Raw genomic sequence first — 19,624 nt, 5'->3', positions numbered from 1 at the left:
CCACAAGTAACCATTGCGTGAGTCATAGACCTTGGCAGCAGACCCACTCCAATACCAACCCACTTCCGGACCTGCTTGTTCATCTGGATTGTAAGAGAGAATATTATCTTTCAGATTTTGAGATAAAGGAGAATACAGAGTATCCAAATGCCACCTACCAACCGACCAAATATCCTGTATCCGGAGATTCGAATCAGAAATGTGAACATAATCCATCTCATTAGATAACCGTCCTTCTCTCCTCCAGCTAGAAAACCAAAAATTCTGGTTCAAATCTCCAATACACTAAGCAAACCCATCCTTCAACACTTTCCAAGCCTTGCAAAGACACCTCCAAATGGGAGAGTCCTTGTTCTTAGGATAACTAAAACAGTCATATAGAGATGATCGGTATTTGGCATCCAACAATTGGACCCATAGCTTGTTTGGCTGCTGGAAAAAAGTCCAAACTAGCTTCCCAAGAAGAGCAATATTTACACAATAAGGATCTCTAATCCCCAAACCTCCATATTTTTTTGGAGTAACCAGTACCTTCCAACTAACAAGATTCAATCCTCTTCCATCAACTTGTCCTTTCCAAAGAAAATTCCTCATCATAGACTCCAATTTACTAATGATTCCTTTGGGAAAAATAGAGACCTGCATCTGGTACGTGGGAATAGCAGCAGCAACAGAATTAACCAAGCAGAGCCTACCAGCCCGATTGAATAAACTTCCTTTCCAGCTTGCTAGCCTACTCCGAATCTTATCCAGGACACCATTGAAAGCTGAATGAGTCACCCTAGAATGGCTAAGGGTAACTCCAAGATACTTGCCCAAGTCCTGGACAAATCTGATAGAGGATACCCCAGTAAAAACCTCTTTCCTTGTTGCAGAGACATTCTTGGAGCAAAGCGCTTTAGACTTCTCAACATTAATCTTCATCCCAGATGCTTTGCAAAAAGTCTCTAAAACCAACATCACATTTTGCACTTGTCTCTTTGTAGCTTTACAGAACAGAAGCAAGTCATCCGCAAACATTAAGTGGGATATTCTTGGTCCCCCTCTAGAAATAGCAACCGGCTCCCACAAGCCCAAATCAACCTGATGACTAATAAAGCATGCCAATCGCTCCATACACAATACAAAAAGATAGGGTGACATAGGGTCTCCTTGTCTAAGACCTCGGCTAGGAGTAAAGCCATTCAAACGATTCCCATTCCAAAGAATAGATAAGGAAGAAGTAGTGACACAATTCATAATCAAATTAAGTGTAGGAATAGGAAAACCAAAGCTTTTAAGGGTATGAGCTAAAAACCTCCAGTCAACTCTGTCATAAGCTTTCTCCAGATCAATCTTAAAGGTCAGTGTGCCTTTCTTTGATTTAGTCTTCTTCATAAAGTGGAGGACTTCTTGAGCAATAATGATGTTGTCAGGAGTTCCTCGTCCCGGAATAAATCCTCCTTGAAGCGGGCCAACAATCTCCGCAAGATGAGGACGAAGCCTATTAACAAGGACCTTCGTGATGATCTTGTAAACTACATTGCAGAGACTAATCGGCCTGAAATCTTTCATAGATACCGGTGATTCAACCTTTGGAATGAGAACCAGTAAAGTCTCCAACATTCTCGGATCAAGAGGAACACCGGAGAATGCCTGCTTAACCATCTTCCAAACATCAAGACCAATGATCTCCCAATATTCTTTGAAGAAGAAAGCTTGAAACCCATCAGGACCCGGAGCTTTAAAAGAGTTCATGTGAAAAACAGCTGCTTTGACTTCCTCCATAGTAACTGGTGCCGTAAGGTTATTGCAAGCTTCCTCATTCAGAGAAGGAAGAGGCACATCACCAAGGCAATCCAAATCAACATCATCCAAATGACAGAATAAGCTTTTATAGAAAGACTCTGCTTCTTGACTCAAAACCTCTGGATCAGTTTCCCACACTCCATCCTTGAGAAAAAGGCCATGAATCTTATTATGCTTCTGTCGCGCAAGAGTTTGAATATGAAAGAATCTTGTATTCCTATCCCCGAACTTTACCCACTGCTCTCTGGACTTTTGGAACCATAGGAGCTCTTCTTGCACTAGAGTATTATTATAATCATCAAGCAACTGTTGCTCTTTCTGACGCAAATAAATACTATCCACCACTTCTAAACGCTTTTGTAAATAATTAATCTGCTGCTCTAATTCACATTTCTTAACAAAAATGTTACCAAATACCTTCGAGTTAAACTCTAGTGAATTCTTCTGTACTTCCGAAAGCTTGCCATGAATTCCTCTATTACCAGACCACCATGACTGGTTCACAATATCCCTATACCCAGGATGAGTAGCCCAAGCAGCAACAAATCGGAAAGGTCGATTCCCTTTAGGCTGAGGACGACCTTTACAACGCACCAGAATAGGGCAATGATCAGACTGAAGCCTATTTAAAACTTCTGCATAAGCCTCTGGAAAGATAGATAACCAACTACTATTTATACAGACTCGATCAAGCTTTTTTGCCACATCAACATAATTTTTCACCCTCCTGTACCAAGAAAACCGCCTCCCAATAGTCTTCAGATCAAACAAACCACTATCCCCTAATGAAGTAGCAAACATGTCGGCTCTTTGATGAGAAAATTGACAGCCCTTAGATTCATGAGAAAATTTGACTTCATTAAAATCACCAAGAACAATCCAAGGTCCTTGAAAAACCATGGATTGTGCAACAAGATAATCCCAAAGGAGAACCCTTTTATTAAATTGAGGACTGCCATAAATACCACTACACCTCCAAATTAAATTATCAAAGTGAACCTCAACAGTAATACCCTGATCAAAAGCATCAATGAACTTACAACAAACACCCTTCATAGAGGATAGAAACCAAATACCTCCCTTATGCCCCTCTGCTTCTACTATACCAACAGAGTGATACCCCAACCTTTCCCAAAATAATTTTAAATGCTGAAAAGGGGAGTGAGTTTCAACCACAATAAAGAAAACAGGTCTAAATTTCCTAACAAGTTCCTTACAATGCACCCGGGCTAACTTATTAGAAGCACCCCTAATATTCCAAACAATCATATTTAAACTATCCATAAATAATAGGGACAGAATAAATAAGAACATAAACTCTAAACAGAATCACCAACCTCAATAGGTGGTTTGTCCTGCGGTACTGGCACACTCTGATCCTCAATAATTGCCACCTTTGGACCTCCTGACACTGCACCTGTCATGCTTCCATCTACTAAGGTTTCCTCCGTTGTGCCACCATTTTTATCAACTGGCGAGTTCTGTAAGGAGGAAGGCCGAGGACGCTTCCGTAGAGAGATTCCACGACGTGCAGGAGTTCTGTGTAAGACCCAGTTAATTAACGGCTAATTAATCCATAAATGAGAATTTATTCTAGAAAGCCAAAAATGTTATTTTTATGGCTAAATGTGATAGAGGAGATTGAGACGAGAATTTCGGTACCAATTTTATAGAAATCGGACCAAGATTGGACCAAATGGGCCAAACCGGTCCAACCGGACCCAAAGTGGGCCCTTGGCCCAACATAACTAAACCAAAACCCTAGTTTTCAGCACTCTCTCTCCTCACACAACACTAATACATGCTGAAAAAAAGAGGCCATGGAGGGAAGAACACTCTCTCAAGTTCTATCTCTCACTTGATCTTCAAACCACCATAACTTTTGATCTAGAGCTCCGATTGCCGCTCCGTTTGCGGCCACGCGTTCACCGCGGAGAGCTCTACAAAACCCATACAATTAATCTTGAGGTAAGCCACGTTTTACTGTTCGAAATTCCAGCCCTTGATTTCGAGTTTCATGAGCAAAAATGTTGAGATTTTGGGTTCTTTGATGTTATAGGACCCAACTCTCTTGAAGGAGAAGGTTAATCTTGTCTCCTTGGACCTTGGGTGTGGTAAGATTCTCAACCCTAGTGTAATTTGTTGTTCTATGAGGTTTGGGCATTGAGATGTTGTGTATGGGTATGATGATTGTGGCTTAGGTTGTGTATATGTGAATATTGGAGCTTGATTGGTGATTTTGGAAAGCTTGGAAGAGGGTTTTGTGTGATAAAATCTGTTCTTGGAGGTGTTGATACCTTGAGAGCTTGTGGACAAGTGGTTTGGAAGTGCTTCGGTTGAGCTTGGGAAATTGGCTAAGGTATGGTTTCGGTTTTCCGTATCTAATATGTAATGTGGTAGGAAATACTTAGGCTAGAGGCCCTAAGATAGGCATTGAATTGTTGGTGTTGTTGAATAGTTGAGATATATGATGTGTTCATATATGTGATTATGAATATTGATGCCTTGATTGTGTGATGTATGAGAAATGCATGTTGTGATATATGCTTGATGGGTGATTGAGGTTGAATTGATGGGTGGTACCATGTTGATGGTGAGTATGATGTTGATCATGTATAATGATGGTTGATTTGGAAATTAATATTATTGGAAATTGGGATGAGAAGGATGTATGACATGAGATTGTGTTTGTCCTTTAGCCATTGATTAAGAAGTGTTAAAATGGTTGGAGGTAGTTTTGGAAATTTTGGTAAAATGTCAATGTGTGAGTTGAGGATGGCTTGTTGTTGATTTTGGTACATTTCGAATGATTTCAAAGAGAAGGGTTGAAATTGGCATGTTTTGATTGATTTTGAAAAGAGTTGAAAGTGGCTTGTTTTGAAAATGGCACTTTGTGGTTTTGAATGAAAACATGGTTTTTGGGCATACTTTGACGGGACATAACTTGGACTACGAATCTCTGATTTGTGCCAAATCTGTTTAGAAATGAAATTGGATCTGGGATGTCCATGTCGTTTGAAGAACGGGTGAAAAATGATTTAAAATGAGAGAGTTATGACCGTCGGAAGATTGGGGGTTGAATCTGTGAATTCTGCAGTTTTTAACTTAGAAAATTTTTAGCAGAATGACCCCCCGCGCGTAGGCGCACTTGGCACGTACGCGCCGTTCTTCCAGGAAGCGCCATCCACGCGTGCGCGTGATGTGCGCGGGCGCGCCGAATGTGCTGCACCCAATGCCCAACCATTTTCCAGAGAGTTGTGCCAGAGTTGTGCCAGTTTTGTGCCTGGGGCACAAGAGTACCCACGCGTACGCGTGGCTGACGCGTGCGCGTTGTTTGGCTAATTTTTAACTCGCGCGTTCGCGCGTATGACGCTTGCGCGTAGATGAGTTATAAGGCCATCCGCGCGTGCGCGTGGAGTGCGCGTACGCGTGGCCCTGTTTTCATCCCAAAGTTGATTTTTGAGTTTTAAAAGCCAAATTTCATACTTCTAAGCCTCCGATCTCACCACTTATATCTTAAATCATTATGATATGCCTAGCATGAGAAAAAGGGCTAGTGACTGTGGTAACTTGCGAGTGAAGCAAGGGAAAAATGAATGATCATTGAGGATCAAAGATGATTATGTGAGATGCGGAGAATGGCGGTGGAAGTGCTTGTTATGCCATGGGCCGAAGGGCCATAATTGTTAATGAATTGGCTGGTTATGGATTTAACCGTGAGCCGGATGGCTAGATTATTGCCGTGTTACGGCGGAGCCATGTTTATGGCCAAGTATAAATGCATATATGCTGTTGATTGAATTGTGTATGTTTGCACTTCCACCATTGGAGATGAGGGTTTCCCTGGGTAGTAGCAATGGCTAGCCACCATGTGCTCCAGGTTGAGACTCGAAGCTCTGTTAACCCAATGTCGTAAGTGTGGCCGGGCACTGTGAAAGGCCCGGATGAGCTCGCCCCCGTAAATATTCACCAGTGAGGGTGATGGATATGGATCATGTTTATGATCAAGTTTATGATGAGTATAACTCGAGTTGGGGATGCACGACAGAGGGACAGTCCAATGATTAGCTACCAGGACTTGTCGGGTTGGCTCTATAACCGACAGATGATATCATCAGCCACTAGGGACAGGCATGCATCATAAGCATACTACATGAATTGTTTGAGATTGCCTATTGACTGCATATTACTTGCTAATTGCCTAAATGCCTTATCTGTTCCTATTTGTAAATCTCTTGTCTGATATAACTGTGTTTGCTATATTATACTCCTGCTGGTGGTTGGGAGGTCTGAAGGAATTGGAAAGGGAAGTATTAGTTAGAATGAAGGATCTTTAGTCAGTTGCCACTTACGGTTTAGCTTGTTTATAAGCTTTGATATTACCTGGAGGAAGTTCTAGGGTTGCCTTCGGCTTTCCTCTATTATTATGTATTATATATGTGGAAGCTGTTACCGTACTGGGGACCTCTGGTTCTCACCCATGCGGATTTTGTGGTTTTCAGATGCAGGACGCGAGGCTTCTCGTTGAGGCATGCTGGAGACTTCTGGATTAGCGAAGATCCATTGTTCTAGGGACTCTGTTTGGTTTATACATCTTGTTTAGATACTTTTATCTCCATTAAATAATACAAACTGTGATGACTCCTTCTAGAGGGGATTTTGGAGAATAGGTTGTATGTATTTGTGTCCCTTTGGGTTTCCTTTGGGGTTTCCTTCTTTTATTATATGTATATATTATTATGCTCGGACCGGTTATCTTCGCAGTCGGATTTTGAGTCTTGATATTCCCGTTTTTGACACTCCTTATATATATGATCTTGCGTTAGCTTATCCTTTGCTCGTTACGTTATCGATCAGAGTGTTGCGCGTTCGAGTTACGGTTTTTGTTTACCCCTTTTTCTACAAAGGCTCCTAGCTATAATCAATTATTCATACTACTATACGTACTAAATTTTTGTTTTAGAGGTCGTAATACCTTGCCATCTCTGAATTATGACTTAAGCATAAGACTCTATATGGTAGGGTGTTACATTCTGCGCGATGGAGATGGCGCAATTTCATGTTTTTCTCGCTTCCCCATCCTAATGCCAATTAATTTGCCTCCATCACCATGCAAATTGGGCCTTAGAACCCTTCTCGAACCAAACTTGTGCTGCTTTCCATCTTGGTCCTTCAAACCTGATGACTGGCCCATTTTGAATTTTCCCTTACGCAGCACTTGTTGCCAGCCCTCTCCATCATCCATGCATGCCTCATTAACATGACCATCAGGCACGTGGGGAGCCAATGATCCCGTAACTACATCCTTCCCTTTAACAACTCCTAATTTCTCACCCAAATTACGAGGATTCTCACCCAAATCACGAGCTTCTGATTCAGCCTCTTGTTGAATCTCATGATTGTTGTGTGGCACTAATGTCGGAACTTCATTATTTTTTTCATCACCAAAGGCATTTCCGTTTCCTTCTAAGGACTCCTTCTCCATGCACAACGATTTATCATGTCCATACCGTGCACAAGTAGCACAAATCAACTGTAAACTCTCGTATTCCACTTCATAAGTCACACCCTCCACTATAATATGTTTGATTACAGGCAACTCAAGATTAATTTGAACACAAGCTCGGGCATATTTTCCTCTTTCTGCAAGCTTAGTAGCCAAATCTACTTTCACCAGAATTCCTATTGCAGAAGCAATTCGCAGCATTGCTTGTTCCTGGTAGCACCAAATTGGAAGTTCCGAGACTCGAATCCATACCAGCGTTGATCCAAAGGATTTTTCGCATGGCCTAAAATCCACATCCCATGGCTTTACTGCAACATAGTGACCGTCTATCAACCACGGGCCACCAAGAATGATTTTCTCACGATCCACAGCAATATCAAATTTAATAAAAAAATATCCAAACCCCACATCCAACAAATCAAACCCTCCTTTGATGCGCCATACTATCCGAAGCTTATGCATGAGAGCCGTGTAGCCATAATGCTTATCTAGCACCTTGATCACGATGGCTTCCTTATAAGGTTCAGCTAGACAGCTCTTTGCCTCCTTGGTAAAACTGACACTTGGTGGACGAGAATCACCCTGCTTACCTGTCACCATCGCGATACCATCCCCAGATAAAGACCCTACTAATGCAAAGGCCTTAGACTTTTCTGCACCAATGACTTTATCTCTAAAAGAGACCTTGGATGGCTTTTCTAACCCCTCTCGAGAAGAACCCTCCTTAACACCGGATACACACCCACCCACGCTCTCCCCCTTATCTCTTCCGATGGCATGGCCATCTTCCTCACCGTGTTTCACCCTCAACCGCTCGCCCCCGCTCTCTCCTTCTCTCATTCTCCTTGAGTACGTACTCTTTCTCTGATTAATCTTTTGATAGTAATATTTGTAAATATAATTATAACTTCAAAGCACCGTATATCAAAATAATTATAGATGCAAAGCCAAATAATTATAAATGTAAAACCTACTCAGAACGTGGTCCTAGGACCGAACCCAGAGTGCCAAATTAAAAAGTGAGAAAAGTTGAAGTAGAATGGAACGAAGAGCACAGAATTTGGACCGAGGCAATAGCAACAACTTTAATTCTCATAGTAGCGACAATGAACACAACACCAGGTATATGTAATAAATTCAAATCGAATAAAGAAACAAATATAGATATAGTTTTGGAAAATCCAAAACAAAACAAAGATAGAAAAATAAATCAAAACAAGAGCAAGGCAGAAAAATAAAATGATGGCAGAGATATGGTGAAAATGGAACAGACTAAGAAAAAAACTAGACAAAAACAGTGGCGATGAGTGTTATCAGCAAATTTGGAAGCTCCAACGTGTTTTCCGGCAACAATAAAAGCTGCACTGATAAAGCAAAATAGTGGTGGCATCAGATCTTCTCCTCCGGTAATGGCATTAGTAACTCCGATAAAAACAGAGAGGTCAGGGGTCAACTACGGTAGAGCAAAATAAGGGCTAAAGTAGCTTCGAGTGCACCAACGGTGAGCTCCTGCAACGGCAGGAGCCTCCATCGTCACCTCTACTCGCAATTGCCACCCTCCGACAATGGTTTCTTCAGCAGTGGCGGCGACATCGTGTCTCCTCCCTCTCATCGTCGTGTCTTCTCTCTCCATACCTCTCTTTTTGGTTCGTTTTTTATCTTTCTCTCCTTTTTAGGTTTGTATTCGTCATTCTCCTTTCTTTCTTAATTTTTTTTCATTTGAAAAAAATAAAATGTAATCTTTTATCATATATTTTATTGATAAGAAAAAAAATAAAAAAATATTAAAAAATTAGAAAACACATCTTACTTCTACTTCTTCAAAATTGAGGGATCCATTCCCTAATATACTTGTTTTTTAGTTTTAACACACATGGTACATAGACACATTTAGTTAAACTCTTCTTTAAAAAAAAAAAAAAACAAAGAAGTTAAGAGTTGACTTAAGAACCCAATCAAACACGGCGGCTGCAGATTAAAGTCTCCGAACACTGAAATTGAAATTCTTTCACAACAAAAAGCCACAAATAATCGACATAAATAAGTATCTAACTCCGAGCTCTCTGCCACCGGAAAAATCCTCAGATCCTCGCCGGAAGAGAGAAGTTCACCGTCAAAATCAATGGAAGACACTGAGCAGAAACAAATGTTCCGCGACATCGTGCTCCAAGTCGTCATGGTCCTCTTCTTTGTAGTCACGTTCCTGGCCATGCACGGCATCCCTCAGAGGTTCCTCGCCTGGCTCCGCCTCCCAAGGGGACGCTCCGTCCGAGCCAAGCGCCACTTCGTCCGCAGCGCTCAGCTCCTCGCTGAAGCCCGAACCGCCAAGAAGAGCCGATCCTCCAGCTTGAATTCGCTCGCAAACGAAGCCCTAACCGAAGCAGATCGAGCGATCGCGCTCAATCCAAGGGATGCAGCTTCGTACCTACTCAAAGCAATGATCCTCGATCTGCAAGGGTTCCGGACCTCGGCGCTCGATGCAGTCGACGCGGCGCTGTCGCCGCTGGCAGCAAAGTCGCTCGCCGCGGAGGAGAGGGGTGACGCGCTGGTTAAGCGAGCGGAGCTGAAGTTGGCAGTGAGCGAGCGAGGCGAAAGCCGAGTTGACTCGGCGGTTGCCGATTTGACCGAGTCGGTGAAGCTGAACCCGAAGAACGCGAGAGGATGGTGTCTGTTAGGGCAATGCTATGAGGAGAAGGAAATGGAGGACGAAGCGAAGAAGGCTTATAAAGAGGCTCTTGAATTGGAACCGAAGCTTAGTGTGGCTGAGGAAGCGCTCAAGAGGTTGAGTTCTTCATAGGTGTTTGAAATTGGTGTCTTAATTACGAATTTGAATTTTCAGATTTTAGAGAACTTCATAATTTCATTTGTATGCTGCAGTTTGGTTCTTAATTATGTACGAAAATGGTGCTTAATAGTATCACATGTGCACTAATCATTGGATGTTATGTGCGAAAATAAAACGCTGGTTGATGTATTGAACTGAAACATCTGTAAGAGGGTTTGCAGAATATAGAGATCTGAAATTGTATAGCGTTGAAATTGACGGAGTTCTCCATTTTTTCGCTCAGTTTCTTGGGCTTATGTTTAGGTTTACGTGTGTACGATGCTCTGCGACGGGGAAAATGAAGTTTGATTATCAGTTATCATTACCAGTTATGATTTATGAATGAAAAAGATGTTAAGATAACAAAAATGGAAAATTTTAGGATGTGAGATTTTGTTGATTATGCAGATCAGATGAAGAATGAAGTTGCCCGCAGAACATTCAGTTAAAAGCACAAAGACAAGCAAACATTTGAGGATCTCACTTGGCAAGTTTGCATTGCATTATAAAGAGGGTTAACTCACACCTGCACTAACATTGCATTTGGTGTGGTCTCACCTTAAGACAGAGGCAAAGATATAAATCAACTCGTGCTTTGCAAGGTGAGTAGACATATCATTTCATTATATTCATGGATAACACCAAGAAATTAACTACTTAAGGGCTAACCCCAAGGTGTCTGACCTTCTCCATCATGGTTTTAACTTTTGACTTTTAACCCAACCACTTGTATCACTGGTCAAAGGTGCAAAATGCAAAACCGTATTGACTATAAAAATATTATGTACGCACTAAAAATCAGTCTCTGTATATTTGTTATAAATACATGCATTGTTAAACCCATTTTTAACGTGTAATTTATATTCTAACATATATTTTATACAAATAACAGATTTATTCTATACGAATAACAGATTTTTTGTGTACATGTAATATAATCATTTGACTATGATGGACGCTACTTAGATTTCTGAGAATATGATCTGAGATATCAAATGACTTTCACTTTCTGCTATGATGAAGGTACCGTCTTTGCCACTTTAGCCTTTACCATATTCCTACCGGAAATGCAATCCAAAAATAAAATAGGAAAGATCTTCTAGTTTACCTTGTCTATGTCCCTATTTAACAAAACCCAACTACCTAAGAATAGAAATAAAAACTAACTAGTGCAAAATGAGAAGTAATTACTGAAAAGTGATTTTAGTTTTTAATGTAAATGTACGCAGAAAGACATGTATATTCAAAAATATTATTCGTACACTAAATTTAGTCACTAAAATCAGTCACCAACATGTGTATAAATACATGTGTAGTTTAATTTATTTTTAATATGTATTTATATTACAACATGTATTTTATAATGGAAGCTGACTTGTGGCTGATTTTCATATCCATGTAGCATAGTCAATCCCCACATTTATACCCAAAAAACAGAAACAAAAGCTCAAATCATGTCCCATCTTGTGGACAAAAAGGGAGCAGACAGTTGAAATATATATATATGCAACAATACAATACAATAAATAACCAGTCTCAAATGGCATGAGTTAACTGATAAAAATTATCAACTTGCTTTGAATAATCTCATAGCCTATATTTCTACCTCCCTAGATGAGTGACGGCCAACAAAGAAAAACCGTTGGGATCCTCAAGGTTTTGTAACTAATAAATAGTCTACTCCAACTTGAATATTTTCTTGAATAGTAGTCATGATTCAATCAATACTCGAAGCCTATATAACCACCAAACCCACCCCTTCCCACACCCGGGCGGGGCACCCCAAAACACATACCAGTATTTGTCACAGTTCGTTTATGATTTCTCCATTATCTTGCTGCTTGTTCATCTCCACACTAGCTTCTGGATCTTTGGAAAGCAATTTTGTTGAGTTCCCAATTTCAACAGATCCATTGCCATTCATCACCGGAGAACCTTCCTTAACCAATACTTCTTTCTCGCAATAATTAAGCAATATCCCATTCTCAGAACTCTTCATGGCTTCTGAAATGAATGCTCCATCACATTTTGTTTCCTTGAAGCCAGACTCATTGCTGATATTTGCATGTGACTCTACCCCAGGATTAATATTTGCTCCAGCGCCTGCATTTTCAGCATTACGGCCAGTCTTATCTTTAGAGAATTTCCTTTTTGAAGATTTCTTCCTAAATCGCTTCTTTGGCTTTGGGGGTTTTGAAGTCTCATCAACAGGGGGAACAGTTTCTGCTGCCCGTTTCCGGCATGGAATTACTGTCAACTGTGAATGACCCAACTGGTTTTGGGAAGAAGATGCACTTGATTGGATAGCTAGCAGAGCAGTTCTAGCTGCTTTTATTTCTGCTTCTTTCTTTGTTTTTGCCGCTCCCCCAATATAGAGAATACCGCCAATGTCAACAGTACATGTAAATCTGGGTGCTCGACTTGGTGTTTCATCCTTTTGGCTGTGATACATGGGCATTGCATAATTCATCTTCTGCGCATACTCCTGAAGTAAGTTCTTGCACAATCCAGTTTCATGCTGGAAGAAGTGGCATCAACATGGTCAGAGGCAACCATACACAATAACTAGAAAAGCTGTAATAGAATAGAATGCAAAAAAAAATTTTTCGGAGAAAATACAATCATGAACCCCTTACATCGTGCAACAAAGCTATAAGCTGTTGAAATATTACATCAGATGAAGTAGTAGAAATAAGTGGTATTAATAACCGAGACAGGTGAAATACACAGAACAATTCTACACATCTCGAAAAAATTTAGGCAGCCTTTAGATAAAACGAAGATATGAACCACAGGCAGTTGTTAGACTTAATAAACATCCAACTCATTCTGTTAACATTTATGATTATTGGCTATGAAACATTTCCATGCACAGATATGCTATTCAACAAATATATCAGCCCATAGTCAAAATGGACAAAGAAAGAGTGGCTTTCAACAGTGAGGACTACATATTAATGAGTTATCAAAAACTCAGGTTAAGCCATAACAGGAACAAAACATTAATGTTTTGGGTCTCAGCCAATCACCTCCTACATCATTTCCCTTGTGCATAATCTTATGGTAATTACCAGATGATTACTGCATTGAATTCTTATAGTACAGAAATAAAATCTCTTCATACCCAGGCAGACAATTTTCTAGCAATCAAAATCATATTTTATCTTCCTAACCCCCCCCCCCCCCAAAAAAAAAAAAAAGAAAGAAAACACACACACACAGACATATTCCTAGAAACAATCTTTGCTAGTAGTAACAAGAGCTGCTAACAGCCTAGCAAGCAGATAGAGAATTGTATAAACAGAAGGCCCTTTTTAAAATGCTATTCGCCAGTCAAGATCTGTTCTAAACCTTGTTAAAGAACATTATCTGACCCACTGATGGGATTGAAAATTATGAGTGGGAACGACTTTAGAAGGGGAACTTGTGTTATGAATTAATGGAGAGTATCTTGTAAAGCTGTATTTTGCTGAAACATGATACTTGCACCACCAATTAGTAGACCATAAGTGTATGCCTTCCCTTCTCTCACATTAAAAGATAAACTTTTAACATTCTCTCTTCTTAACTTTCATTTTAACTACTAATAAGGGAAGGTATATACAAAATAGTCATATTACATTTCTCGGAGAACTGCAATTGAAGAATTCCAGCAGGCGGGAGACTACTGCATACAAAAGAATCGAGTAGGGTTGTGCAGCACATCTCATGAAACTAACATTGATTCCACTACACTATCTACAACCAAAAGCCACCGTATTAACACCTTCACAAACAAAGTGGGGCCGATCAATCCCTATCAGCAACCCAACTGTAAAAGAAAAAGGCATCATGCCACCAGGCCACCACATATCATACACCAAGAAATACAAAGATTACCAGATCAAGCAGAGGACACTAATTCCACCAACAGATAGACTAGATTTTCCAGTGATAGAAGAGTACTCAACACTGCCAACAGACAGGTCACTCTGCCAACAACCTCCACCATACACAACCAACCACTTCATCCCGGTGAGGTTCCCCCACATGCACACCTTAAACCTACGCAACCACAGTTATGCAACAATTTTGGCAGTTCAGCAAAACCCTAGTCAGAAAACATTCACCAAGAAAGAAACAAGTCTCCAACCAACAAAACGGAGTGTTTTTCTAGATTAAGAATGACATATAACAATAAAAGGGAAGCTTTATTTATCAAAATATAAATGACACAAGATTAGGAAACCATTCAAGGACCCCTAACTAGTATAAAGTTACATGGTTGCATATAGACTATAGTACTAATTAACTCACAAGAGCATCATACCATTAAGCTAGACAGAAATATCATCAGAAGGGCATTTAAGAGGAATCTCTTGTAGACAATAGAAGTTGTATTAATCAAGTGCAAGAGTTTTGTGATAAGCATGATAAGTATTTTTTTCCTAACAAAATAAAAGGGCAATCAAATAAACAAGGCATTAAGGCAATGCACCACAACCCAGCTGCAGAGCATGTAATATAAGAAGGCAAGTTAACAATTAACCAAGGGAAACAAAATGAAAACAATGTGACATTTGTGTAATTAAAGTTAAAACAGAATAAAAATCAACAGAATTTTCTAAAAGCAAAGAGACCTAACATTAACAACAAAAGTTTCATACTGATTAAAAGTGTAAAAGACTACTCACAACAGGTTGTTTAATGGATTGGTTAACTTCATTAGTCTTGGCCAGCTCCATCAAAGCAACCTCAGCAGCTGACTGCTCCGCCGCTTTGCGGTTGAAGAAGCCGGCGAGAGAGTCATACCTGACATCATTGACTATCACTGTGGACCTGAAGGAGGGTTCATGAGAAGGCCCTTCCTTGATAGTTTCATACACAGGTGTTGGAAGCCCCACCTTCTGTGCATACTCCTGCAATCTGCTCTTGAACACATAGCAATTCGAAACACCTAACATTTTCCCCCCAAACAATGGAAAAGGAAAAAGTGTACTAATTAATTAGAACGAGAAATATGCATCCAAAACAAAACAACCTTCTGCTCCGTAAATACAGTGTTACAACTAAAACCAGTTTCTTTCTTTTTCTTTATCCCGATGAATGAAAATTAAAGTAGATATCTTGTCGATAGTATTACAAAGAGGGGGAAATAGAAAAAAGAAAAGAAAAGAAAAGAAAAGAAAAAGCTCCAATCAAGAAATAAATGAGACAATCTAACAGAAACGAGAGAGAGGGAGAGAGAGAGAGAGAGAGAGAGTACCTTGGAAGTCTTCATTAGTGGGCATAGTGGGCATGGGTGAAGACGAGGGTTGATAGTCTGTGATTGGGTAGTTTCAAACTGAAGAGTGATGAGTATCAGTGTTTTGGTTTGTGTTGCGTGACTGCGTGTAATGTGTGTTTGTGTTTGTGGGAGTGAAACTGTGAAAGTGGAGAGAAGAGAGAGAATTGGTGCGTGTGTTGTGTGCTGATGCGGCTGTGGGCAAATCCAATGCCGGAATCTGCGCCGCTTCGTGGATGGGACGCGTTTGCGTTTCTCTCTTTCTTTCTTTCGTATCATGCAATCTTATAAAAGCCCTCAATCACGATTCACGCCCATCCGCATCCAGTGCCACTGCCTTTTCTCCTTCAGCATTTCAGTGGCTTTTTAACCTATTTGTCACCAATGTCCAAAAAAAAAAAAAAACCTATTTCTCACCGTTTATAAAACGGTAAACGGAAATAAAATCCAATGGACTAATTTTATTGTTCACAAAAATACATTTAAATTTTGTTATCGATAAAAATATTTTTAAATATTTAAAAGTATAATTAAAATATTAAATATATATTTTTAAAAAATATTTTAAAAATTAAATTTTGATAAAATTTTTTATTGAATATATATTTTTTGGTAATTTTTGTGTCAATAACGAATAATATTTTTAAAAAATAAAATAAAAATATAGAGGTCAAATTTTTATTTCTTTTTTTATGTGTATTTTTAAACAGTTATCTAAATATTTCTATAAAATTTGTGGGGTTAATGAATCTAAACTTGAGAAATTAATAATAAATTGAGGTTAAATTATCTAATCATTTGTAGAATTGATTAAAGTTAATAATTAATGATTGACTTTTTGAGTAAAATGTAAAGATTGTGATTTGTCCTACTTGTTTAAATTGAAATTTAAGGCACCTGAATAAGACATAAGGATTGTGGTTTGTCTCACTTGTTCCAGGTTAAGTGGGAATGTTAGCCTTGTTTTGCCCATAGTGAGGACGATGGTGTTATCACATTCACCCATAGAACAAAATTGAGTATTTGATAAAGAACTCGGGTTAAGAAATCTAATAACTTATAAAATTGATTATAGTAAATGATTATGACTGATTGTGGTCTGAATGACCGATTTGGCAAGGACGGTGGTCTCATCTCGCTTGCGTGTTTGAGATTGACAAAGATTATTGAGAGGCAAGGTGAGAGGTTTGTTCCGCTTGCGAGGCAAGGTCGGAGGTTCGTCTCGCTTGCGTATTGATTTGGCACATGCACCGGGTAAGGACGATGGTTTCATCCCGCTTGTTTTGTGGTTGCGGTGTGACGTAGAGAAGGTGACAAGGTACTCTTCCTCTGAGACTAGCTTATAATAAGCTTGGAATGTTTCTCTTGAGGAATGTGGTGGGTTGTTTTGTCCACGTTCTCTCTTATTGCAAGGTAACAGGGCACTCTCCCTTTGAGACAAGTGACATGACACTCGATAGAGTGATACCTCCAGTGATAAGGTGACAGGGCACTCTCCCTCTGAGACCGGCTTGCTATAGTCCGGAATAGGTTTTTCCTCCTGAAGATGCGCAATTGAGAGACAATGTCCAAGTTAGTTATGGGATGTCTCGGGTTATGTTAGTTTAATAGACACGTGAGTTCATGGCCAGTAGGACAGACATGCATCATGTGCATTTGTTTGCTATTGTTTGAGTGTGCATATTTATCTGGATTTACCAAACTGTATATTTCTGTTTAATTACTAATTGAAATACTTGCCATACTTGTTCTCTACTTGTGTTTGCTTTGTATTGTTTATTGTTTGTATATGATTTTATTGTTGAGACATGAAACTTGGGATTAATGATGATTATGACTATGGGAATGAATGAGATCGATGATAGATCAGAAAATGCTAAGCATAGCGAATTAAACCCGTATTGATTAATGTTTGTGATTAAAATTACTGAACTAAATGATGGACCGAACAATTGTAGTATTGGAATTTGGATAGTAATATATTGAAAATGATTGAAATTAGATATAGATATGGAATTGAAATTTAGTAACTTAACTCTGTTTAGATTAGAAAGAACCCGAGGTTTGAACCTTACGAGTTTGGAGAGTAGGATTGTCCAACGGGTTCATATAGTTTTACACAATCTCTATTTGGAACTACTACCTTTGAGTTCTCACCCATTGTGAAAATTGTTGATTTTTCAGATAACAGGACGTGACGCATTTTGCTGAAAATGTGGGACTCGTTGGTGAAGTGAAGAAGACTTTACTTTTGAAGTTTATTTTGTACTTAGCATATTTCTCCACTATTGAACATGTATTAGTTTACTTTTTTCTTTGAGATTTTATTTTAGAGAAACAGAATTGTATTTTGTACATCTGGTTTTATAATATTTTCTAGCTGGCCTTGTTTTCGCGGGTCAAGACTAATAATTATTATGTATTCTATCCAAACTTTTATATATATATTCTGCTTTAACATATGACATTCACTCGTATTAATGTTTTTCGTATGTGAGTATCGATCATTCGAAGTTTTAATTTCTTCACGGGTTCTTAGTTATGATGTTATTCTTCTATATCTATATTATATATTTTTTTAGGTGTCGTAATGTCTAACTATCTTTGATTTACGATTTAAACGTAAAATTTTGTGTAGTATGATGTTACATGACGCATGATAAAATTGATACTCGTAAAAAGAAAAATAGATTTTACTCCTAGATCATAGATATCGAACCAACTCAAATTTGTTAAAAAATAGCATATGCAAGACTAGCATTTATGGGGCTGGCAAGTCTCAATAGTCAAAATTGCTACCAACTCTTTTTGTGAGAATTGCTTTACGTGTCTCGTCATATTATCCATTTTTCAAATTTTGGTTTTTGAATGACTCCCAGCTTGTATGGACTCAATTTGTATCAATTGACTAACACGTTATAATTCTATAGAACTCTACTATAGTCTAAAGGTATGGGCTTGAGCAAAAACCATAATAAGTTTTGTCCGTAATCATACTCTGACGCTAAACCAAATATTTTGTCCCCAAGTAAATATTTTGTACACTTCATGAATGTGGCGTAAAGATCGAACTCAGCTAGTTTTTCCCAACCACTCTAATGGGTAATGGGGCTGTCGAGGCACTATTTTTTACTCTCATATCATATGATTGTACATTTCAATCTTTTGCTCTTCTGATTTTCTTTTTCTTTTACTATAAGGTTGACAAACAAAAAAAGTCTAAATTTGCTATGAATTTATGAGATATTTATTATCCAAATAACCTTATTTAAAATATTAAAATTTTTAATGTATTCAATATTTTGAGAAAAATTGATCACGTTCTCTCTTTAAATCTCTAAAATATAATTTTTTATAAATGAATAATTTTAGTATATTTGTTAAGGATATTTAATGTAGACAATTATATTTTAATAATAAAAAACTAGGCTTTTTAAGGCTCCCACAATTTTAATAAAAAAAATTGAAAAGGTTATTTTTACCCTTTTTAACAAGTATGTTAAAGTTACTTTTTAGCAAAAAATAAAATTAAGAGGATAAATTCCTCAAATAAATAAAACTACTCCATTATTTATATATATATATATATATATGCAATTTACATAAATACAATTTTTTAAAAACAGGTTACATTCATGTCCTAATTTAACTTTATGTAAATCGCAACAATTTACCACGATTTATAATTCTCATGTAATTTGTTGCACTCTATCACAGATTACGAGCAACACCCACTTAAGTTTAATCCGCTATATCTTGCCGCGATTTACGTTTGCACTCACACAAAGTATAAACCGCTACACCCCTATCACGATTTATGCTCAACGAAATTGAAGCATAAATTGCTACAGAGTGTAGCGGTTTATGAACAAACAGAATAAAACTGAATAAATTGCTACAATGTTTAAAAAATGTCTGACTAATGGTGTTCTAATTGTAAGTTTTTTATCTATTTTTTTCATAAACTTATGTTTCGTGATACGGTTTACTACTTTATTCTACTTGTTCATAAACTGCCCTTAGCAATTTATGCTTCGATTTAGTTGAGCATAAATCGTGGTAGGGACGTAGCAATTTATACTTTATGTGAGAATCATAAACTGACAGAATATAGCAGATTAAATTTAAGTGAGTGTTACTCGTAATCCGCAATAGGGTGCAGCGGATTACATGAGAATCGTAAACTGTGGTAGGCTACCGCAATTTACATAAAGTTAAATCAGGACATGAATGTAACTTGTTT

General features: G+C 38.5%; 2 protein-coding genes and 1 long non-coding RNA gene across 5 annotated transcripts; 2 read left to right on the top strand and 1 right to left on the bottom strand.

The window, feature by feature from the left end:
- Positions 1-9,128: 9,128 nt before the first annotated feature.
- LOC112766915 (uncharacterized) lies at positions 9,129-10,333 on the top strand. The gene has a single exon (XM_025812809.3). It carries the CDS (start codon positions 9,417-9,419, stop codon positions 10,089-10,091), a length of 675 nt encoding a protein of 224 aa, XP_025668594.1. The 5' UTR covers positions 9,129-9,416; the 3' UTR covers positions 10,092-10,333.
- A 193-nt stretch (positions 10,334-10,526) lies between these two features.
- Positions 10,527-17,785, top strand: LOC140181073 (uncharacterized). The gene is made up of 2 exons (XR_011875692.1): positions 10,527-10,720; positions 17,566-17,785. It is a non-coding gene; the product is annotated as an uncharacterized lncRNA (long non-coding RNA).
- LOC112766914 (double-stranded RNA-binding protein 1) lies at positions 11,555-15,771 on the bottom strand. 3 transcript variants are annotated; one of them, XM_025812807.3, is made up of 3 exons: positions 15,364-15,771; positions 14,792-15,054; positions 11,555-12,636 (listed from the first exon to the last, which is right to left on the bottom strand). In XM_025812807.3, exons 1-3 carry the CDS (start codon positions 15,395-15,397, stop codon positions 11,923-11,925), a joined length of 1,011 nt encoding a protein of 336 aa, XP_025668592.1. In that variant the 5' UTR covers positions 15,398-15,771; the 3' UTR covers positions 11,555-11,922. The 3 variants fall into 3 exon arrangements, with proteins under 3 accessions (XP_025668592.1, XP_072079747.1, XP_025668593.1); XM_072223646.1 differs by having other exon boundaries at positions 14,792-15,223; positions 15,364-15,707; XM_025812808.2 differs by lacking the exon at positions 14,792-15,054.
- Positions 17,786-19,624: the final 1,839 nt, after the last annotated feature.

This window comes from Arachis hypogaea, chromosome 17 (genome assembly GCF_003086295.3).
Source record: "Arachis hypogaea cultivar Tifrunner chromosome 17, arahy.Tifrunner.gnm2.J5K5, whole genome shotgun sequence".
Taxonomy (NCBI): Eukaryota; Viridiplantae; Streptophyta; class Magnoliopsida; order Fabales; family Fabaceae; genus Arachis; species Arachis hypogaea.
This window is presented reverse-complemented; position numbering and strand designations above follow the sequence as displayed.